Source organism: Homalodisca vitripennis, chromosome 2, assembly GCF_021130785.1.
Source record: "Homalodisca vitripennis isolate AUS2020 chromosome 2, UT_GWSS_2.1, whole genome shotgun sequence".
NCBI lineage: Eukaryota > Metazoa > Arthropoda > Insecta > Hemiptera > Cicadellidae > Homalodisca > Homalodisca vitripennis.
Window position 1 is genome coordinate 233,052,215 of NC_060208.1, and position 25,539 is coordinate 233,077,753.

Sequence of the window (25,539 nt, forward strand, 5' to 3'; positions counted from 1 at the left end):
ACAGACTATGTGTTTCTACTATAGTACTGTATATGAGTATTTCTTACCCGTTTATATCACTATATTTGGAGGATGTTGAAACTTATTGAAAAATAATAAAAATAACAATTTTTAACTGGCATACCACCCATTTTCAAAGCACTGAATTGAGTTTTCTTTCGCCAACTGAAATATCACCTCTCATTTTAGATGTTAATCTGCGTGACCTGTCCTTCATACTGTTAGGAAAAAAACATGATGTGTTTTCCATTTCTATTATTTATTAATGAAAGCAGAAAATTGTTTCCTCTACATCTATTAAAAAAATACATTATTAAAACATATCCTATAAATTGAACAACTGCAAATTAACACTGAACATGCTAATTTTTCATACATAATATAATAACTATGGTTTAAACTATGTTACGTTAAAGATAGAGGTTTAAATAATACAAAACACTCATCATTTATTGTCTCAGTGTTGTTTCATTTCTAACTGTCTGTCCGCACATTCCCTCTAGAACGAAATAACTCATAGACTTGCATGTTGCTCTCTTGAAATTTGACTGAGGAACCATTTAACTGTCTCTTATCTTGAAAATCTCAAATTATTATTTAATACCTACCTGACTACATATTTTTTTTAACAACAATAAAACTACAATACTAGTATGGGAATCTGTTTGGAGAAATAAACAAGCAATAGTAAGTATTGTTTTTATTAAAACATAGTTTTTTCGGTTACAAAATACACAATTTGAACAAGGCATTGAAGAAAATATTATTTGAAATAAAAAATACTATTTGGTAACGGACAATTGATTGAGATTAGATTTAACATCCAGAGCGATATTAATAAACCTTTCATCTATTAACTTCCTTACAAAAATCTTATTTGTATGCCACAAAACATTAGTAAAATAATCAACTTTCACTATCCACTATACAATACTACAAAATAAGACATTGTGGGTGTGAGGGCCAACATATAGATATTTCTGTACAAGATGGACTAGATTAAGAATTAAAATAGCTAAGTCTTCTAATCTACTACAGCAAACTTCACCTAGAGAACTAAAGTTACCATTACAGAATTTACAAGGATCACAAGATTATAAAACTAATCAGATTCAACATTACAATGGGAACTGTACAAATGTACACATCTCAAATATAAAATAAGAGTCGAGTCCTGCACTGAAGAACACAACGTTAATCCTAATTAATATAAAATGTACTAAGAGCATGCTTTACAGGAAAATAAACAGATACTATTAGGTGTATTGTATTTGCTGTTAAAGGATATAAATAGAAACATATGAATAGTAATTTAAGTGATTCATTTGAATTGTTCTAATACGAGAAGGTATTTTTTCATAAGAATCTGGAAACGTAAATTTTATACATTTCATCCTAACAACCCATATTATCCTAGAAGTTTAAAAACACATTCATAAATAAACATTATTTGGACCAAAAATTAAATTTTTTCTTTGTTTATAGTTTGTTATTGGTGATGGCTAATTTGAAAGGATAATAGCCCCACCTTGTTTATATTTGGCTTGTTTAAACATGTGCCATCGTTTATGTTACAAAAAATATTGAAATCTGCCTCTTCTTCAGGTGTAAAAAGACCACCAATGAAGTGACATCGCTTCAGTTCATTCTCTCCAATTTGGACTTGGTGTAATCAGGTATCATATGAATTTTTGAGTAGCAGTCCATTTCCGCACTTATTTATTTTTTAAGTTTTTTTGTAATGTTTTTATACATGTTTGTTAATGTTTTTTTAGAAACCTGAAGAAGAAGAGGGTAAATTTCAATTCTCAAAACGAAGCTTTACACTTTTTGAAACATTTTTATTGTTATTAAATGCACTACTACATTTTGCGAAACCAAAGCTGTGAATCGGGCTGACAATTTTTACTAAGCAAACTACTGGCATTTAAGATCGCGGCAGCCAGCCCCCCCTCCTTATTCTCCCTATTATTCTCCTAGACCACTTTTATTGCCGAAAGCAACGTTGAGTGTGGCTGCTGCTTGGATGGGTGACCGCTGAGCGATCCTGTCAAGCAGCCTGCTTGCCCGGCCGTTGGTGGTGGTTCGGAAGTCACCTTTAAGCCGTTGGTCTCCAGGTTAAGTGTTAGAGAGGGCTTCTTAGCCTTAACTTCGCCTGGTAAATAAGACATTACTTTAACTTTACTTTACTTTACTTCATTAATTGTAATGTTACACTAATATCCAGATTTATCTTGCAAAATGTCTCATTTAGTTTGAACAACTAACAAAGACATTAAGTTATTGAATGACCCTGCTTACAAGATACTCTGTAGTTTAATTCAGAATAAGAAACTCTTAACTGTTCAAAACAGTAAAGTCGATAGTATGGTATTCTAAATCACAACCACAATAGTTTATTTTAAGTGATTCTATTAAAACTGCATGGTTTGTCGAAAATAATCCGTTATTGCCACATGTAAGCCACAAATTTTGAAACTAGTAACTAAACCTATTCTATGGTATGAAGATCTGAAAGAAAAAATGTCACCAGGTGACAGGATCTCACAAAATTGTACACCTAACTCAGGCAACAAAAATTTAAAGATGAAAACTGATTAATTTGATATTTTCATAACCAATATAAATATATATACAACCTAAAACCTGTATTAATACAAAATTCAAATATCTTGACATAAAATCTACAAGTTTAAATGATTATGCAATGAATAAAGAAAACAAACCTCAACTTATCCAACCCAGAATAATTTCAAACCCCAAGCACCATTCAAACATTCTTACTGACTGCATCCAAAAATGATGTATCGGTACTTTGGGATTATACCGACCACACTAGTATGAAGAACACAAAAATAGAAATTTATAGAAACAAACATGATAGAACGAAAAAACAACTCTTCAATTACAAAATTACAAACTTACAAGCATTTCCAGGTATTGTGATCGGTATTGTTGTCGTTGTTATCTTATCTTTCTCGAGAATCCTGATTACGGCAGGCCGCGCGGCATCACGTGATTTGCACGGTACATAATTGCCTTTCCATTACAATTCAATTTATATTTCTGATTAGCCCCTCTAGAATTTGATATTTTACTGATAGGTACTATCTCGAGGGATGTTTTTCTTTCGTCGACATCAGCGCGGGGCAGCACCGAGGGTGCTGCCAAAGCCCGCGCTGATGGCCGGAGGCACTCGCATTTTGGGTGGCGGAATGTGATCAAGAATAAAAACAAGTTTTTAGTGTTTTTTTAATAAAGAGTTTAGTTTGGTAAATGTTTGTTTTTGTTGAATTTTTGTGTTTGGAGAAATGTAGAGGTAAAACACGGAAGTACAACAAAGCGATGCACCAGCTGAACGGGCGGCGAAACTCTGCAATCACGTTATCTACTAGACGCTCGACTTTGACCTCTGTCTGAGGATGGGGAGGGGTTTGCGATAAGACAATTCCTGTTTTTATATTGACGAAATATTGTTCTACGCTAATCTAGTAATCAGTAGAAACGAAATGTGAAATAACGATTCATGTCTGGGTGTGGTCGGTATAATCCCAAAGTACCGATGTATCTCTTGTGACCAAAATTGCTTATACTCAACGTTCACGAAGGACCAAAAATTCAAAAGCCTACTAACAAAATTAAATTTATAGTAACTCAGATTTTTTAATAAAATTTGAATAATGGCATAAATAATGTTAGACGAGGTGTATTGAGTTGTTACAATAGTTACACTAGAATAATATGGGCTAATCGTTTCATGCTACTTTGTTTATTTTATTAAAATTTCTTAGACTTTGTTTTTTTATAACTTATTCATGTTTGTTAAACAAGAAAAATGTCATCATTAGAATATACTGATAATAAATAACATTTCTAGCATTGCTTTAGATGAAAACATAATAATTATAATGGGCAACATGAAATAAAAAATAAATTTCATAAATTGATTTATTAGTAATGAACATTCCATTTAAAAGGAATAGTTCAAATAGAAATAAAATATGTATATAAAAACTCCAAATGCACATAAAGATTTAGATAATAATGCTTAAATTTACAGTATCGAATTAATACAAAGTAGTATTAAGTAATATCATTAAGGGGATAAAATAACAAGCAAGTACTATAAAAAGGTAATAAAAACAATAATAATGGTATGAAGTGTAAAACATAATAATGTGGAATACAGTAAAATTAAATTTATACATAATGATAGAATTGAGAAAACTCTTTTAACCTATTTGATATAATGAGTATATTATTCTCTATTTGTCAATCATCAAAATTATCTCTAAGTGTGCATTAATAAAAAAAAAGTTTTTCAACTTTAATTTTAATGTTTAAATCTATTCAAATAACATTTATTTAGACAAAAACTAACACTGAATGGTAGAATAATGTTTGTAGCAGTATGGATACAGAAGTTTCAAAATGAAATCAACTCATAATAGTCTTATTAAAAAATATGTATATATTAATCAATTCTACAATATATTGTGTGGAAAGAATCAAACATACGACTATATGAGTGTACACAAGGCTAAAGATGTTTAGAACCAGTATTTAGGACGGATGGTATTGCACACAAATTGCTTGCAAGTATTGCAACAAAACTTCAGTGCGCAAAAACCTTTCGGATAAACATAAAACATATTTAGCATAGCACATCCATTAATTTATGATATTAATATGAAGCATTTAATACTTCAAGTTAAAAATGTTTATACAACATATGTTTCATATTGTTTATAAGTAACAAGCATGACTTAAATAACTACTATAAATAATAAGCACAATTATTCTCCTAAATTAATGTAATGAGTAATTATTACTGAACATTATTACTGAAGAATAAATATTATTTATATGGCAGGTGAAATATATAAAAAATTCAATCAATAAAGATTACATATCTGGAAATTGTTTAATAAATTGACTGAATTTGTTTTTCTAACTAGTACGAGAAGATTTTGTTACATCATTGACAACTGCTCACTAAAAACCCTTTTTATTTATTCATAACAGCCAGATGAGCTGGATGACCTTGAAAAGAAAAATGTTTGGGGATTGTATTGGCACTGATGAGTTCCTGAATAGATAACCAAGGGATTTGATATTTGTTGTTATATTGTTTGGAAACTTACTGAGGGACAGTTACAAGGTTCGAGTGTGAAAACATCAAAGAACAGAGTTATTATAATGCCTGAAAATGGAATTAATATTTTACAAACATTTCTCACTATTTGTTGTCAATTCTAATTGTTTATATTACAACATCTAAAACTGAACTATTTATTTTTATAACCATTTTCTAGAGGAAACTCGTGGTTTACATTAAGATAATTGAAACTATACATTCTACTATTTATAACAAATAGGCATCTTTTAACAAAGATGATCTACATTTTTTCTTCTGCAAAAAATGCTATATGTATAGAAGCTATGCTAAAAATATCATTAATTGTAGACTAGGAATTAAATTCAGGCTAAGTGCCAAAAATGATTTCTGTTTGATGCTAAAATGTGGGCTACGTAGCCTATATAGTAAAAACCAAACCATCTAATATTCATTATGGAAACAGTTCAAACAACTGCCACAAGTATGTGCAGTAGACTTAAGTGCCATCCCATGAGAAGTGAAATTCTGACTTGATGACTTTGCACCACGTAATAGAATAATTGTGAGTTTTAGTTTAGGTTCAGTGGTTTATCTCAGACTTAGCCCTTTTTTTAAACAACACAAACGAGAAGCCAAAACATAAACATACAACTGCTATTTGTGTTGTTTGGTTTTATGTTTTCACATACTCATGTTTTTCCTAAAAAGAAAATTCAATTTGGAGAGATTAAAAGACCTTTGTCTTTTTTTACAGCTAGTGCTCCGCACCTAATGAGTTAGTTTTGAAAAACATTCATAACAGTGGTAGTTTGTAAGTGTTTGTTATTTTTCTTAAATACCCAATTTGGCACTAAGCCTGGACTTTACACACAATCTACAATTTTCTAGTTACATTCTAGAAAATCTGCAACATTAATTAAAGATATATATAACAATATTTGTAATATCATTATCTAATAATTTATAGAAATAAAATGTGTTGTTTACAACATACAACCCTACTATAGAGAGATCGCTTCTCATCCTTCTCAAATATAAAAAACCAAAACCAATTTGTGAACATTTTCACCTCCATATTAATTTACCTACTTAGATTTCTACTAATGACTACAACTTTATAACAACTAAAAACTATTTACAAGCTACAATGTGTGAATTCACGTTTTGACATTTCGGTTTTGCTGGTTTCTATCAGATACTCATTTCCAACTTGTATTGGCAGTGAAACCTTCTTATATTTCCGATACAAAGTAAAAATTTTTATGCAGATACAAACAATCGATATAAATACAAAATTATGAATAAAAAATGTATACTATTATTAAAGAATTAGAAGATAACCACTTCACAGTGGTATGCATCTATGAATAATTGCCTTTCAGACGGACAATTAAATTCTTACAGTGCCAGAAAATAACTAAAGCCATAGCAAATGATAATTATTTTTAATTTATTATGTTTTTTAATGTAATTTTTGTGGGGGGAGGGGGTGTGGAAAGTAGGAGAAATCAATCAATCATAACAATTATCATTTAAATGGGAAATGGAAAGTTCCCACAGCAAACAAACATGCCCGATTAAGGACCTAAATTGACGTACTATAGCAGCCTGAAATTTTCACATATCACTGACACCAACTTGACGGTAAATGCATAACACAACCAAAACTATTTACAATTCTCTTTGGTAAGTTTCAAACTGCAATGCGACAGACGAGGCCTAGTTGTCACTGCTTACCCGACGGCAAGTCTATAGTCTGGCTGTCTAGACTGTAGCCAGTGATGCTGTCTGGACTCTGCAGTGAGGTATTGTACAAAGGCGCTGGTATCGCACTGTCAAACTGTGTGCTGTCGTAGACACTGTTGCTCTGTCAACACACCACGTCACAGTCATCATCCAATCCAGGCAACTCAAACTATTATACATACTAGAGGCTAGAGGAGCTTGTTGTATTATACACATATTAGAATAATGTGGAGTTCATAACATAATGTACACATATTATATGAAGCAAGCAACAAAGAATGTCAACACTCAAATTTAACTGTGTATTTAAATTTAAATATGCACTGGATACTGGAGAATACATTGTTCTATCTGAAAAACGGGGAATAACAAAACCTGTAGAGTTACAAAACGAACAAAATATATTCTACTATACGACAAACTGTTTATGTGCTGTTGAAACTTCAGTAGTATTTTAAGAATTTTGAGTGTGAGGTCTCCCTGTTTAGTCTCAAGTCAACTGACCTTTAAATAGTTAATAATTACATTCCAGTTACCAAAGAGACTACAAAACACAGTTTATTCTGGAATGTGAACAAATTAGATATTGTTCTAATTATATTTAATAAACACTGATAACAATGACCTTTAATCCTCTCTACAGTTGCAATCTAAATGAGTAAGAAAAACTCATCCTCCTTTACTATTACAACTAATTTTGTATGTGAAAACAAGACTTTTTTTCGAACACTTGCAGTTGTTCAGAAAAAAAACAAGTAAAACTAATTTTGAGATTTGCAATCTGATCTCTTCCTCAGATGGATAACTAACCTTTATAACTCTAAAGACCTTACTGTGACTCCACATTGAGTTATTGGAAATACCTGTTCTGCTTGATTCTGTAATGTTTCCTCTTTAGTTTTTTTTGTTGCAGTATTGGCAACCAAAGTGCCCTAATTTCAACTGAAGGTTGACTGAGCAGGTTGGTCCTCTAATTTAATGTACAAAGCCTAAATTGATTTTATTTAAAGAAATGAAGTTCCTGATGTATTTATGTTAGCTTCATCCCTATACATTTGACGATCTTTGGATCAATAACAATGAACAATTTTTTACTTCTCTGTTAGTCTCTTTCTCCAATTTTCTTTGATTACAATTTTGAATGGCCGTTTTCTTGCTTATTTATTCCATATTACACCTACATTTTATAATGTTAACACAGATTTTGGATTCCTCTGTGTCCTTTAAAAAATATTTTACAAAGCTTTTCAAAGTGTTGTAGATGTTATATTTTATAGCTACACTTCTAATTTTCTGTGATAATCCTAACATAACGTAAGGGATTGACATAAACCAAAATTTATCTCTATTCTAACTGACTCTGGGATGATTCTTCTGTATTGTTCACACTTGTTAATATAATAATTGACTGAGAGTATCCATTCTGTGTTAGATCCGATTCAACTTTCTTAATTTAGTCTTTTCTCTAGCAAATAACAGGTATTCATCTCCTTTTGACATTTTTTTAGATGTTTCACTCAGTAAAATACTTTTCGGTGCGTTTTCTTTTCCTGTCTCTAAATACGCACACATCCAAAGAAGGAGCGTGTTCTAAACTTTCACTTCCATTCTCAGGCAAATTGAAATACTATTTGTGGTCCAAAAAATTCTTCAGTTTAGTACCTCTATGAGGTAAACATGCATTAATTATCCACACATTTTAAATGCAAATCTTATAATTATTGAGTAGTCTGTTGTGATTCTAGACAGCCACTTTGGTAAGATTTATTTACTTTATCCTAGATTGTAATGGTGTATCAGGTTAGTCATCCACCTGAGGAAGAGATCAGACTGCAGGTCTCTAAACAAAGTTTTACCGATTTTTTTGTATCACTGAGTAATGCAATGTCCCATACCAATCATTTTACTTTCACAGTCATTCCATTATAAAACAAGAACTGTATCTTAGTTACACATCAAGTACATAACCAAATAAAACTTACTGACAGAATAAAGTCAGTTATAATTAATTTTCCTTTTAGGCTAACAAATGTACAGCGTAATTTACATTCCAGATTACATTTGGATTTTTTACATAAATGTAACAAAAAAATATAATGGCACAAACTAAACCTTCCTAAATGTTTAGTCCTTGATAAATGACACTCTGTGAGATATGGCTAAATACAACATATGTTAGCTAACCATACTCATTTACTATATTTCAATCTTAATGTATAATGTTAGCATACGTAAAATTGTAATTTTTATACCAAAGTAATGATAGTGCATATTTTACTTAAATGTTATATCTGCACTTATATTAAAAACATGAAATGTTATATATGTATTTATATTTAAAACATGGTAAAATTTAAAGTTGCAACACGTTGTCTGCAGAAGACACATATTTCACATACTGTGATGTTAAGATTACATCACTCGGTATAAAGCCGCAATGAATGTGTTGAACAGACTTTAAAAGTTATTCAACAATGTTCAGTTGTTTATTTAAAAAAGGTAAATAATTTTAAATGTCTTTTCTGAGATGATATGCTACAAGGTTTGCTGATTATACTGTATTATGTACAGCTCTGTCGCTATTGCATTACTTATATTGTTTCTTATACATGTTTTTTTTCAAGTCAGTATCATATAATATACATCTTAATTTGTCTTTACTATAATTTCTTGTATTTACTTACAATAGTTTGGTTTTTTTTATACACAGGGTTCTACATTTCTTTCATTGCTTTTCTTCATACATATAAAATGTGTACAAGCCTAATTCAATTTTAATAAATATTTATCAAAAATTGTACTCGCTCCACTGGAATGTGAACCTGGGGTCTATTGCTTACCGAGCATGTTGAGAATGTTAACCATTACAACACATAGCCAGCCCATTTTTACATAAATAATTATGATTACTGCCCTAGATAACATTACTTTGCCACGAAAACTAATATAAATAAAGAACAAAAGTACTTGCAAATCAGGTAGAAAACTCAACATTTTATACTTATTCACAACGATATTTGGAGCCTACAAAATTGCATCATTAAATCATATAATTTAATTTGACATTATATTTACAACATAATAACATAGTACAAAGCATGACAGGAAATTAATCATTGTAATGTATAAATGAAATTATTAGAAGAACAGAATGTTAATGTTTGAAAGCATAGACTGGCAAGAAAAGACCAATAGCAAACATTTAACAATCACAAAAGCTTGACGCAACGTTAGGAACAAAAGTATTTTACCTTGATTAGGCTTTCTTCACTGTTAGAATAACTGTCAAGCAAAGCTCTACCACATTCCATGTCCTAGACAATCGAGGGCATTCTGTATTTTCTACTTTGATGTATATAGGTTTCATTATAACAAATTAAAGATTTTAAAACACATATTATTATACTACACAGTGAAATATAAATAACTGAAACTTTTAAATATAGGTATTGAAAACTAATGAGATTAATAAGGATTAGAAAAAATTAAATTCAAATAAACTGTCACACAGGGATATTTTAGACTGTTTTAAAAGTCCATTATTTGCTAATTCAACTGTCACACTGGACAACCCTAGGAATATTTGTTTGCTGCTTTTAAAAGTACATTATTAACCAATTCAACTGTCACACTGGACAACCCTAGGAATATTTGTTTACTGCTTTTAAAGTACATTATTAACCAATTCAACTGTCACACTGGACAACCCTAGGAATATTTGTTTACTGCTTTTAAAGTACATTATTAACCAATTCAACTGTCACACTGGACAACCCTAGGAATATTTGTTTGCTGCTTTTAAAGTACATTATTAACCAATTCAACTGTCACACTGGACAACCCTAGGAATATTTGTTTGCTGCTTTAAAAGTACATTATTAACCAATTCAACTGTCACACTGGACAACCCTAGGAATATTTGTTTGCTGCTTTTAAAGTACATTATTTAACCAATTCAACTGTCACACTGGACAATACCCTAGGAATATTTGTTTGCTGCTTTTAAAGTACATTATTAACCAACCAACTGTCACACTGGACAAACCCTAGGAATATTTGTTTGCTGCTTTAAAAGTACATTATTAACCAATTCAACTGTCACACTCAACAGCTGTCACACTGGACAACCCTAGGAATATTTGTTTGCTGCTTTTAAAGTACATTATTAACCAATTCAACTGTCACACTGGAAAACCCTAGGAATATTTGTTTACTGCTTTTAAAGTACATTATTAACCAATTCAACTGTCACACTGGAAAACCCTAGGAATATTTGTTTACTGCTTTTAAAGTACATTATTAACCAATTCAACTGTCACACTGGACAACCCTAGGAATATTTGTTTACTGCTTTTAAAGTACATTATTTACCAATTCAACTGTCACACTGGACAACCCTAGGAATATTTGTTTACTGCTTTAAAAGTACATTATTTACCAATTAAACTGTCACAATGGACAACCCTAGGAATATTTTTGGACTTTTTAAAACTAAATTATTTGCTAGACTGGTTAAATACACGCTTTTAATAGAGTAAGCGTGTTTTTAATTTTTAGACGCACAGAAATTATATTTCAAATGTTTGACATTTTGAAAAGTTTAAGGACACGTCCACTTACAATCACATCATATGGTTTGATATCCATATAAAGTGTGTTATCAATCCGTAACGTGGTTCTGTATTGAATTATTTTGTCTGAGTAACCATTAAAAAAACATTTTCATAAAAATAAGAAATACATGTTAGCATGGATCTTTTGTTCTAGTTATTTTATTTGACTGAATATTCACCATATTCAACAGACATATGTCAGCTGATTGTAGTTACGGCAACAAGACGTGAATATAAAACGAGGGAAGTCTTGTTTACCAGGATGTATTTGTTGGTTTTTAATTCAGTTAAATTGACTGTTCTTAAAAGTGTTTGAGATTCTGGAGTGTAATCACAAAGCTGTAATAAATTGTAAAAATATCAGATCGGGATAGCAAAATAAACATGGACGATGTTTTACAATTTTCAATAGAATTCCAATTAATAAAAAATAAATATTCATAATTCACTACAAGGAAAAATTATTTTCATAGTTAACTTCTATGGTTTTGTTCTGTTCTAATAGACTATAATATTTCACAATTTCAATCAAATATTTGATTTTTTGCATAATTTACTATTGTTAACGAAACAATTTACCTATGCAATAAAATTAAGTTTTGCGATTCGTAAGAACTACCCACTTTTCCTAAATTAATATTTTTCCTTTATTTTTGTTTGTTTTTAGTTCACATTTTGTTTTGATAAGAAGGTAGTGCTCTTTATTGTTTACTACAAAACATTTAGGTTAATGTTAAAAAAAAGACATCTGACATAAGCCAAAGTCAAATCACTCAAATTTCATAAAGTAGAACATACATTTGTATAAGGATCAATATCAGCACTGAACATAGCCACACAAACTAAGGAGCAAATGTAACTAGACATAAAAAACCATCAACATCATAAACTATCTGCAACAGGACAAATTATGCGTAGTTAGTGTTTGTTGGCAGCAGCAGATGCCGAGTGAAGTTATTTATATCTCTTTCATAATCAAGTTTAAATTAATTACCGATATCCATACATTAGCATACAATGGTCATAAAATAACACATAGATACTATATTTAACTAAAAGAATATATTTTATCCATATCTAAATATCAATTTTCTAACTGTTAGACGGATTGAACGTTGGTCTCTAAAGATTAATAAGGCTTAAATTGACTACATCTCTTTGTTTGCAATGTATTAATATGAACATTTCTCATTACAATAAAAAACTCAAATTAGTCCACAAATGCATGAAACATCCATCGCCAATAATAATCTATAAATGAAGCACATCGATTTATATGAAGGTGACTACTGTATTAAGGTATCAACAACAGTGGCCAAGTATCAAATTATAACTCAAGCATTGAAAGACTAAACTTTGTAATAAGTTTTAATTGGGAAGTTAAACAAAAGCCAGGGCTTCATAAAATAATTTGATTTACCTGGTATATGTAATCAGAATCAGTTTTGAGAGAGGAGAATGACTGTTGATGAGGTAAAGACACTGTGTCGTCGTCCTCCATAGTGTCATCCACCTGGGCTTTGTACGAGAACATTATACTTGGCTGAGATACCCTGCAACAATACATACATGCTACATTAACTGAAAAAGATTACATGTCCACCATAGTGTCATCCACCTGGGCTTTGTACGAGAACATTATACTTGGCTGAGATACCCTGCAACAATACATGAATGCTACATTAACTGAAAAAGATTACATGTCCACCATAGTGTCATCCACCTGGGCTTTGTACGAGAACATTATACTTGGCTGAGATACCCTGCAACAATACATGAATGCTACATTAACTGAAAAAGATTACATGTCCACCATAGTGTCATCCACCTGGGCTTTGTACGAGAACATTATACTTGGCTGAGATACCCTGCAACAATACATGAATGCTACATTAACTGAAAAAGATTACATGTCCACCATAGTGTCATCCACCTGGGCTTTGTACGAGAACATTATACTTGGCTGAGATACCCTGCAACAATACATGAATGCTACATTAACTGAAAAAGATTACATGTCCACCATAGTGTCATCCACCTGGGCTTTGTACGAGAACATTATACTTGGCTGAGATACCCTGCAACAATACATGAATGCTACATTAACTGAAAAAGATTACATGTCCTCCATAGTGTCATCCACCTGGGCTATGTACGAGAACATTATACTTGGCTGAGATACCCTGCAACAATACATGAATGCTACATTAACTGAAAAAGATTACATGTCCACCATAGTGTCATCCACCTGGGCTTTGTACGAGAACATTATACTTGGCTGAGATACCCTGCAACAATACATACTCGTACATGCTACATTAACTGAAAAAGATTACATGTCCACCATAGTGTCATCCACCTGGGCTTTGTACGAGAACATTATACTTGGCTGAGATACCCTGCAACAATACATGAATGCTACATTAACTGAAAAAGATTACATGTCCACCATAGTGTCATCCACCTGGGCTTTGTACGAGAACATTATACTTGGCTGAGATACCCTGCAACAATACATGAATGCTACATTAACTGAAAAAGATTACATGTCCTCCATAGTGTCATCCACCTGGGCTATGTACGAGAACATTATACTTGGCTGAGATACCCTGCAACAATACATGAATGCTACATTAACTGAAAAAGATTACATGTCCACCATAGTGTCATCCACCTGGGCTTTGTACGAGAACATTATACTTGGCTGAGATACCCTGCAACAATACATACTCGTACATGCTACATTAACTGAAAAAGCTTACATGTCCACCATAGTGTCATCCACCTGGGCTTTGTACGAGAACATTATACTTGGCTGAGATACCCTGCAACAATACATGAATGCTACATTAACTGAAAAAGATTACATGTCCACCATAGTGTCATCCATCTGGGCTTTGTACGAGAACATTATACTTGGCTGAGATACCCTGCAACAATACATGAATGCTACATTAACTGAAAAAGCTTACATGTCCACCATAGTGTCATCCACCTGGGCTTTGTACGAGAACATTATACTTGGCTGAGATACCCTGCAACAATACATGAATGCTGCATTAACTGAAAAAGCTTAAATGTCCACCATAGTGTCATCCACCTGGGCTTTGTACGAGAACATTATACTGTGCATTCGGAAAGTTGCTATGCACCGAGTGACATGATAGGGAATAATTTCACTGTTAAGTTGGTAGCTTTGTACTGTTACCGAAAAGCTATCCGTCGTTGAGTTGAGGTTGTACGTTTTTCATTTATTGAAGTTCTGTTGCACGTTTTTTGTTGTTGGACGCAATGGTTCTTTCAGTAGAGGAACACATTTTCCTCGTTGAACACGTATTTCGTGAAGGGACAAGTACAGTGATTTAGTGAAGCGTAAATTTTCTGTAGTTCCAGATTCAATTATTCCTCACTGTAATGCAGTAAGAACATCGATTGACAAATTTCTGACAACTGGCTCTATTGAGGACGCTGAACGAAGTGGTAGGCCCCGTAAGCTAGATGAACAAAAGCTGCTGGATATGGCACAAAGTCCAACAAAATCAATTTGTAAGTTAGCACAACAGCATGATATTCGATTGCCTACCATACATAAAGCTGTCAGACATGAACTTAACCTATTCCCATACAAAGTAAAGTATGTTCAAGAGCTGAAACCTTCAGATGACAACAAGAGATTAAATTATTGTCATTGGTTTCAACGGTTCATTCAAAAAAATTCCGAAGACATCCTTGATGTAACTTTTTATACAGATGAATGTGGTTTCACTTTTGAGGTTATGTAAATTCACAAAATACTTGACTATGGTCAGCAACTAACCCTCACGCTTTACACAAACAGTCCTTACACGAAGCAAAAATTGGAGTCTGAGTTACTGTGAGTACAGCACACATTGTAAGACCAACTTTTTTCAAACACTGTCAATAGTGATCGTTATTGTTCTGATATTTTAGAGAACTTCTTGAATCAATTAACACAAGTGGAAATGAATAATGGTTAGTTCCAATAAGACGGGGCAACAGCACATCTAACATCTCAATGGCTTCCTGCACAATGTGTTTGGTAGTTTGGTAAACAAATCATTTACAAGAATTTGTGGGCTGCAACATCTCCTGATCTGACTATCCCTGATTTCTTTTTATGGGATGCAGCAAAACAGTGTATCAGAACAGACAACACCCAATGGATGAACTTAACTGCAAATAAAATTAAACAAGTGCAATGCTGTATTGATGACAACGGAGGCCATTTTGAACAACTTTTATAAACAATGTATTCATGCATTAAGGTATGGTTTAACAATGTAATTAAGGATATGGTACTATGTAGTTATAGTTGGAGGTAGTAATGACATTAGACTGGAGTTAAAATCTATTCCATCTCCATCTGTATGAGAAACAGTTGGCCTACTTAAGAAGAAGACTAATGTAATTTTTTCAACTTTGCCTCGAAAGTATGATGTTTTTGATAAAATGATTAATGAAATGAAAATGTAATCATGTACCTGTTCAAGGATGGGCTACTTTTGATATTGGGACTGTAATGATATTGCCATTTAAAACATATGCTATTCACTCGTACGGCAAACATCAACATATTTACTTATAACATATGGCCAACATTTGAATTAAATGGGGACAAAGTTATTGAATGTATTGCTAATTTTAAGTCTGATAATAGTTCTTTCCTTAAACTAAGAAAGGAGGAAAAGGATTGTGTGCTAGGCTTGCTTAATCTCTCAACTATATAAGGATAACAAACAAGCCATTAGGATAATGAAACTTGGTACTCATAAACAAGACATAAAGATAAAGAAATATATTACTGATAAGAACAGTAGTATTCGGAATTCAAATATAAATATTCTACAAGCCAATGTCCAATGTATTAGGAATAAAGTTTTGTGATTGGAATACTTTACTCATATTTAGAGACTGGATCTATTGTGTCAGAGCATTGGCTTACTGATGATCAAATTGCTGTTATTTGTCTAAATAACCTTGCTACTGCTGATGTTATGTGTAGAGATATTCCTGTAAAAATGAGGAAACTACAATTTTTGTCAGCAGCCCAATTAAATTTGAAAAGATTAATATGAATGAATTTAGGTTTGAAATAAATTTTCAACTGAGCTGTAGTAAATTAAAGGAGTATACTATTGTTGTTAGTGTTTAGAGATCACATAATAGTAATATTAATGTTTGTATTGTTTCAGAAGGCTGTGAGAAAAATCATTAAACCTAGTTTAAAGGTGAGAGTTGACTTTAATATTGAAATGTGTACGCGCACTTGTGTAATTGATTTGCTAGTATTTATTTTTAAAATCTTTTAAAATGTCTAAAGTTGACTTGTACTTATAGCTTTCAAACACAACTTACTCATGTATTGATAATGTATTTGTTAACGTTCCTGATACTATGGTATATTAGTCTTGTATCAGGATGACTGGTAAAGCACAAACCTGTCCTGTTAAAGCTTAAATTGTATCAAATAAGTCCAAATTAACGACAAAAAAATATAAAACCTCTTCTCGGAAACAAACAGATCTGACTGAATCATTTTTAAATGATTTAATTCAGAAAAATGGATAATATTCTCTGAGTATGAATCTGGTCTTAAGGATATTGAAACTTTATGTAATATGTTTAAAAACTTGTCGATCTGTTAAACTATGAAATGAGTCTCTTGTTTAATACCCTTTCGGAAGTGTTGTCTAAGCTGAAAAAAAGTCAATAATCCGGCAGATATCCTACTTACCCAAAAAACTCGCTGAGGAATGTGTGGTAAACGAGGGGAGTGAAGAAAGTGAAGTAGATGCAAGTGGTGACATCAACGACACACAGACCCTCTCTCACTCCATAGAGCAGTAGTCCACTGCCCACTGACTGGCTGATGTTGAGTAATGCCAGGAACAGCACATACAGATAGAAAGACTTTTTGGCTGCAACACGAGAAAAAAAACAATTTATTATAATTAGTTTTGAATGATTAATGTTAATTTTACATGACAGTATGTAGATTTATTTGTAATACAAGTTATCAACAAATGTTATTTAAAAATTATTTTAAAGCCTACATTCTAAAGTTTCTAAGAAAATTTAGTGTTGTATACAGTAGACAGACATATAATAACAACAATATTAATGAATTGACTCACTTGGTAAATTCAATCTCTCCCGTAGTCTTGTCCAAGGAAGTATCAAGATGATTATATAAATCTGAAAGAAAATATTAGGTTACATACTTAAGTTTACAGACCTGATTAACACTAATGTAACTTTGTTCAGTATTATTCTGTACTTTGCACACATTGGTCAAATCATGTATAGAGTCCATTTAAATTTGAATGAGGAAGAAGATAGTAATGTTAGTATTTAATTATCCCTGGAGTGACTCTTGCGACAGTGGTAACTATAATAAGCAAATGCATGGTCTGAGGGGAGTTTCAGCCATGGTCGCTTAGTGTTTTATGTTGAGTGTGCACTTTTACTAATGTAGCCCACACGAAAATAGTCCAATGATATTTGAGGCAGTCTTGCCAAATCGCTGCCGACTATCAACTGTTTCTATACATGGATATGGTCACGGACTGTTTGTTTGATTTACATGATGTCTGCAAAACAGGTGAATAAAATAAAATGACCATATATAGCAACAGGTAATGAAACAGATCAGTAATTTTCCATACACGTAAAACTGGCAACGGTGTTCGGAGTGAGATGTAGAGGGAGGATACAAACACACCATTCACCACCGGACTACCTTCCTGTGGGCTGCTTTACTACAGTTTAAATAATTTACAACAAAATGTCCAGGTGGCATTCTTGTGTACCGAATGGTCGAAACACATGGGGTTGCATACCGCTGAGGTCGTAGTAATGAATACTCTATTTGCAAAGTTTACTTATATGTTTACTAACACACCTCCCCCCACATCATAAAGCTCAATACAACAATGTTTACTAGATCTTTTTAGCTAATTAACCCTCCTACTTACTTGATAGTATTTATTTATAAATTATAAATATTAACACTGCTATTATATCATGTCATTAAAAGCAAATTATATAACTATCATTTTTATTATGATAATACCATAGTGAACCACATTAAAATTTTCACAAATCGAGACTGATCCTTTGAGAATCTAAACAATTCTGAGAATATCGTGCCGTTACTTTGAAAATGGTTACTATTTGTTTTCTAAAGTAACCTTCTGCCTGTAACTTTGTGAATACATTATGAGTATCCAAATCCAGGTGAGATTTTTTTACACTTTTTCAAACAAAACGTATCTGAACAACTTATTCTGTTTCAATTTCATGGTACCACTTTACTTGTAAGTCAACAAACAAATAAAGATAATTGCTCCAGAACAATTGCTTCAGGGATAATGACCTTGTTAGCTACAATTACAAGAGTAGCTCCAGGATTAATGCACCTTTACATAGTAAAATACAGATAAATAATTACATAGTTTCAATACTTCATTTTTATAATGTAAGTATCATATTAAGAATAAACTTTTATAAATTTCTAATAAGTATTATACAAATTTTAAAGAATTGATTAAATTGGATATTTTTACTTTGTAATAACGAGAGGAGTTGTTTTCCTCTGTATAAAATAGACTCGGCTCTCTAACTGAGAGATCTTGAGTTCAAATCCTGTGGAGGTCCCAACATGATACGGCATAGCTAAAGCTTCAAAGCTGACATAACTAAAGCTGAAGTTAAATAAAATAGAGAGAAAAACATACGAGGAACTGTTGTATAATACAAAGTAACAGAAGTTCTGAATCAAATTACTTGAAAAAATGAAAATACAAATTTTAGTACTAAATTTGTAAGACACATTCTTAAGCTATTTTCTACCTAATCATCATTATAATTCAACCACTTATCATACTGTGGGACAAGTTTTTCAGTGACATCACTTGTATTGACTGCCTTTTTATTTGATTAATGATGTTCTTTAATGATGATAAACTGTCATGGAAGCCACAAATAGATCAACTGTGCAAAAAACTATCTGCAGGAAACTATGTTATACGTAGAATAAAACAAATAAGTGGCACAGACACGGCCAAGGTAGCTTACTTTGCTCTCTTCGAATCACACACCTGAGATATGGCATTGCCACTTGGGGAGGAACATCCAAAACCAACCTTGAGAGAGTTCTGATCAACCAGAAGAGGGCAATTAGATGCCTCGCAGGCCTTAACTACCGTGACAGCTGCCGAGAACACTTCAAAAATTTTAAAATATTGACAGTCGTATCACTCTACATAAGAAAAGTAATCTTCCACACTGTAAAAACATCACAGCCAAGACACTCAGATCTGCACCAGCACAACACTAGACATGCCTCGGACTTCGCATTGCCCCCACACCATCTGAGCCTATACAAGAGGAAACCATCCTATAAAGGAGCCGCCTACTTCAACCACCTTCCAGAGCACTTAAAGAACCAACCACCTCACCGCTTCAAGAAACAACTGACTCTGTGGCTCCAAGAGAGACCTTTTTACACAGAAGAAGAATTTACAAACAGCTAAAAATTGTTACCTTATACCTGTATAACTGACGCTATGTACTGTTCTCAAAGAACATGTCAATAAAGTATATTGTCTATTGTCTATTGAAGTCTTGTTACAAGTTACAAGATGATTGATACGTTTTTTACCATTACTAATTAGCAGAAAAAGTCAGTGTTGCAGCCATTGTTTTTTGTGGTCCATTCCATTCCATTCCAATCTACCCAGTACAAAATTCATGGTAATCAAGCTTTCCTTACACTAAAATCCGTAAAATTTGGAAAACGTTGTGTACATTCTGTATTTATGAAATAATTTTATTGTTTATTTTCATTACCAGTTCATCAGCCACAAGGTTAGGCTTATCAATGAGGTCCTCATTGATATAGTCATTTTTTGAGTCAATGCATCATTGCTTCACACAGCTTTCATTCAATATCCATTTTCTGTACAAATCACAAAGTTGGTGATAAATATTAACAATTGGTCTGTAGTTGTTTCCAAAAAGATCGCACCTATTCATCTTCTTCTTTTATGTGGCGGCCTATTGTCATACACTTAAGCCTCAAGGGTCTTTTGCGCACTCTGGAAGCACACCATGAGGCTGACCAATCTGTGGTTTCAGCAGTTCTACAAACCACCGAAAACAACCAATTAGGTCCTCCTGGAGAAATTCGCCATGTCCAAACTACCAAAGATGGCATTCCACTTACTATTATCTTACTATTGCAGGACAGTCAAAGAGCAGGTGCTCAGAAGTTTCCTCCTGCTCATCACACATTTTACAGAGCGGATCCTCCCAAAGGATACTGACGCTGTGAAAACGTTTTCTCAGGTGATCATATCTCATAATCAAACACATAACCTGAGAATGTGTACCATCACAAGTAAGTTCTGGTATAGGTACGTTTTAGCATAAAAATGTAGGCCCACCTACTCCAAAACAATGCTGTACCGAGAATCAATTCTTTGTTTGAAGGTTATTTTTGACGATGGAAGGATTGTGAAGGAAACAGGATTTTTCCGGTCATTTGCCATTGCTAATTCGAATTAGGTTAGTTCTTTACCTGAAGAAGAGATCAGATTGCAGATCTCGAAACGTAGTGTTACTGATTTCTTGTTTCACTGAACGATGGCAAATGTCCGGAAAAATCCTGTTTCCTTCACAATGCCGTGTTAGACAAAAATATCTGTTTCTTTTTGGACAAACCTTATAAAATCTCTAAAATTGTATAAGGCTGTCCAGAAAGGTTTAAATGAATTTAATACGTTAAACGTTACATACCATTGAAAACACTATAGAACTGGTGAACCAGAAGAGCATTCCACCATGACCAAAGATGTTGAAATCCTTGGAATGGATTCTGAAACTTTCATCGGGAGCTAAGACTTCAAGAGCCCCTTGACTAGTAGAGAAGGCCAGAGAAAATAGCGACGTAGCCAACAGAACATAACGGATGCTGCTTCTACTGTCTAAGTGTCCTGAAAATATTCATAAATTGGTTATCAGTTATTTTAACTAAGACTTTGATAGCCTGTTGACTAGTAGAGAATGCCAGAGACAGCAGCGTTGTAACATAATGTAACAGATGTTTCTTCTGCTGTTTAGTATTTGCAAGTTGATTACCTGTTATTCTTTGCAACAACTCATAAATAAATAATTTCTTTACTGTAACAAAAAATATTTATTTACTCCCTCTTTTCCACTATTTATATATACTTATCTAATAGTATTATCTGCCTACATGATATCTTGTATTTATTTCTGAATACAAAATCCCATGAATTCTACCTCTGATTAGTTTCATAATTTAGTCTTAAGATATTTAAGAGCTTGTTATTAATAGTACAAGTTAAATATATTATACCAAGAACCCACATTATAACATAGATCAAAATAAATTACATCACCATATAGAGCTGCCACCAATGTGTAATATATAAATAAAGTGAAATGATCTTATAACAGCATTGTTATGAATCAACTTCCTACAACTTATAGACAGTCTCAATTTGTAAAAGCCTGTTGAGAATTAGTTTTAGACACTGACTTGTTTTAGTTCACTCTGTGTCCTCTCTAATAAACATTTTGTTCAATTCTGTGAACGAAGTCTATATTACATGTGTTGTTATTAATTTAATATATTGTATTAATGTCAGTGGATGTTGTTCCTCCATTAACTTACTACTTGGGAATTACACTAACTGATCTTTGGTATAATAAGAGGATTAATATATGCTTAATCATTTCTTGTACTCCTATTGTCAACGATTATTTCATCAATAACAAGAAATCTGTTGGCAGTAAGGTTCTAGGCCTTCTTAATATAACATCATTTTATACTGTATGAAAAGCCTGTTGTATATTCAATCAACTATTGGTGGAAAGAGTAGCTAACGTTGATTTGCATTGTGAATATTCTTTGCAAGATCATTTCGCCTTCCGACAAGGTCTTTAATATGTATCACACTGCCTGGTATCATCTCTAAGGTCATCTATCCTGTCTGTAATAAAGAAAGTGCCAAGCAATTAAAGGTCCATAGAATCTGAGGGAAATACAATTTTTGTTTTTATGTTGGTTGCCCTAACCTATCTGATGCTGAATACAAATTCAGATTCAGATTCCTTTATTTGTCATTACACATTACAGAATGCAGGACAAGTGTCAACAACAACAACAATAAATTAATAAGTTACAACAATTAATAACAGTCAATAATTAAGAAAGTTTATGTCATAATACTCTTAAACACTGTACAGACATTCATCCAATAAAATAAGCTTAATACAATTCTTAAATTTGTAAACTGGTAAACTATTGTACATTTTGATCCCTTGGTAGACAAAACTATTTTGAGTGAGACACCTCTTTGTCACCAAATGTTGCCTGTATCTTGTGTTGTGTTCATGTACTGAGGTGTAATCCTCAAGAGTAGACAAATTGTTTCTTATATGCATTAAAACAGACAATACATAAATATATGGCAGGGAAAGAATTCTTGATTAAATTTTATGAAGAGAGGTTTACAATGTGTTCTAGCTGATACCCCACATATTAATCTGATGGACCTTTTTACATGATTGACATGTGTTGTTAATCTTAAATGGATGTACTATCGTGCATTAATCACAATGAAAAATCAACCAAGATACAGAAGTGATAAACCAATTGACTGTTCTGGCAGATCAAATATCTGGAATAAGCACAAAAGTAAATTCACTCAGCTTGCACTCAGATGATTGTGATAATATTATTGTTGAAATTAACAACACTAATATTAATTTGTGACTATTAGGAAAACAAATTTTCAAAAATTAAACAAAAATAAAGTAGATGGATTTTAAAGTCACTGAACTTTTCAAATACTATTCTCTAGTTGGCCCGGAAAATGTAATAATGATCAGGAGCAGGAATTAATGATCAAAATTGCTATCTCAATACATTATGGTCTAACTATCGTAAATTGATGTTCAACTTTATACTGTGATTACATCTCTCTTAGATCTCTCTACCGATCATAGAAGTGATAAACCATTTATTTCTACAATCAGGCGTTAATAATTCTGATATATGATGGGCTGAAATCAATCACATGCCCTGAACTTCAACAAAGTGGTGGTAATTAACTTTACTTTAAAAAAATCCATATTATCATGCATGGTCCTGGCGTTTTTATAGATTCCATGTTAAAATTTTTTGGAAATTAAGCAGTGCAGTTTCAAAGCTTGGAGAAAATTGAGTCATACGATTGGGATGTTATACTAATACGGCTGTGCAGAGAAAATTATTTTGTGGAGTTGAAATCTTCCCGAGCTTGTTAGAGTAGACACTGAGGTAGAATTGTTTTTCTATCTAGTTCAGCATGGTCAGGTAGAAAATGCATCGTCTTAGAGGAAAATATGAGTATATGAATTACACACAAATATATACAAAGATATATTTTACACAAGAGAAATTAGTTTGTTAGTCCCTATTTCGGAAGAAATAATTATCCAATTATTACTGTAGATAAAATTTTACAGAAAATAAAAAAAAATACATGTGAGCAGTAACTGTGTGAAATACTCTAAAACGCAGCTTTTTATTGATAAAGCCTAATTTTTCTCAATCACACTTTTATACTACAAAGTAGTAGTATGCCAAACCATGTGTTACGAATCAGGCTTTGTTGAGGTTAGATGAAAAACTTCAAGTCTATAGCTCATTTCATTATTGTAATGTCCTGCAGACAGTAGACAGACAGATAAAGAATAATACAGAAAAGAAATTCTTACATCCCCCAAAGGCAGACAAAAGAGAAATTGTGTCAGCCTACTGAGTGATAGTCTTCAATGACGCTCAGCCAAATTCCGTGGTTGGACTTACACAATCATACAACTCATTCTTGTCTATGTACGAATGAAGTAGCGTAATACAAAATTTAAAGTATGTGTACACATGACACATTCACATTTTTGTTCATTAAGTTAGAGTTAGACTTGATAACATTGTTTAAATAATAAAAGTGCATGCGAGTTAGAGAGTTTTAACATTGACTTTCCACTCTTATTACTTTTTCTTTTTACTCTATCACTAAAGTCCAAACAAAAAGTCACCAAAAGATATTGTACATGTTGGGACGGTACATGTTTTAATATCTCAAATGTTAAAATCTTGTATGATTGTACTAAGTTTGTTTGTGAATTTATTTATTCTGTGATTTTCTCGTTGCCATCATGGTTACCTATAAAACCAACGTAAAAATATTTGCTAACGCTTAGCCAAATACCATTGACTGACATGCACCATCATCAAACCCACTGTTGCTTATATAGAAAATAAACTTCACGCAAATTTTAAAGTCTATTGGTCAGTTCGTTTTCGAGACATCATGCGGACAGGGAGACAGAAATAGGATTTGTTCAGCCCCTCCAGTGATATGCTTCTTTAAGGGGACCGGGTCGTTCCTATCCCGCGCATGTTAAATTTACAAACTTTAGGTACATGTATTGTCAAAACTAAGTAAGTTACAACCTTCAAATTTTTTGTAGGCAAAGAGTTACTCCTTTATAAACATCTTTTGCAACTTTAGTAAAAAAATCTTTAAAAAAAAATTTTTTTTGGGAATTTTTAAATATTGTGTGTAAAAAAATTATTTTTTTATACCAAAAATTTTTTTTTCTCATTTGTTTTTTTAGATAGAATGATAAAAGATGCAACACCATTTGGAATTGCACTGTTCTATATGCATACCAAATTTCAATTCTCTAGCATTTATAGTTTTTGAGATACATGTACCTTTATATGAAAAAAACCAAGTTTCCGGGAAATGTCCGGTAAAGGCAAAAATGACTGCTAAACTAACCTTTTGCTGCTAAAACATCCCAGCTCCGTACTCAGGGTCATCTGGGTCTTCATTTTCCTCTTCTAATGCAAGTTTTCTTTTCCTCCTAGCAACTCTAGCCTCCTTGGTCATGTCTAAAGCAGATTTTTCTGCCTTTTTCAATCGTATTGTATTCAAAATTTCGCAATGCGGCAACAGACTT

The 25,539-nt window shown here is 32.4% G+C and overlaps 1 protein-coding gene across 3 annotated transcripts in view; it reads right to left on the reverse strand.

Moving 5' to 3' along the window:
* Nucleotides 1-685: 685 nt before the first annotated feature.
* Nucleotides 686-25,539, reverse strand: part of LOC124355492 (transmembrane protein adipocyte-associated 1-like) — a 38,489-nt gene continuing 13,635 nt past the window's right edge. Inside the window, exons 5-11 of one of the 3 annotated variants that reach the window (XM_046806647.1) lie at nucleotides 21,298-21,494; nucleotides 17,634-17,694; nucleotides 17,234-17,417; nucleotides 12,899-13,031; nucleotides 10,117-10,179; nucleotides 6,857-6,986; nucleotides 686-2,155 (exon numbers count right to left, since the gene is read on the reverse strand). In XM_046806647.1, the coding sequence (XP_046662603.1) occupies nucleotides 1,977-2,155; nucleotides 6,857-6,986; nucleotides 10,117-10,179; nucleotides 12,899-13,031; nucleotides 17,234-17,417; nucleotides 17,634-17,694; nucleotides 21,298-21,494 (947 nt within the window). In that variant the 3' untranslated portion in view covers nucleotides 686-1,976. Of the gene's footprint in view, nucleotides 2,156-4,448; nucleotides 6,987-10,116; nucleotides 10,180-12,898; nucleotides 13,032-17,233; nucleotides 17,418-17,633; nucleotides 17,695-21,297; nucleotides 21,495-25,539 lie in introns of those variants that run through there. The other 2 variants (XM_046806648.1, XM_046806649.1) reach the window with 2 other exon arrangements.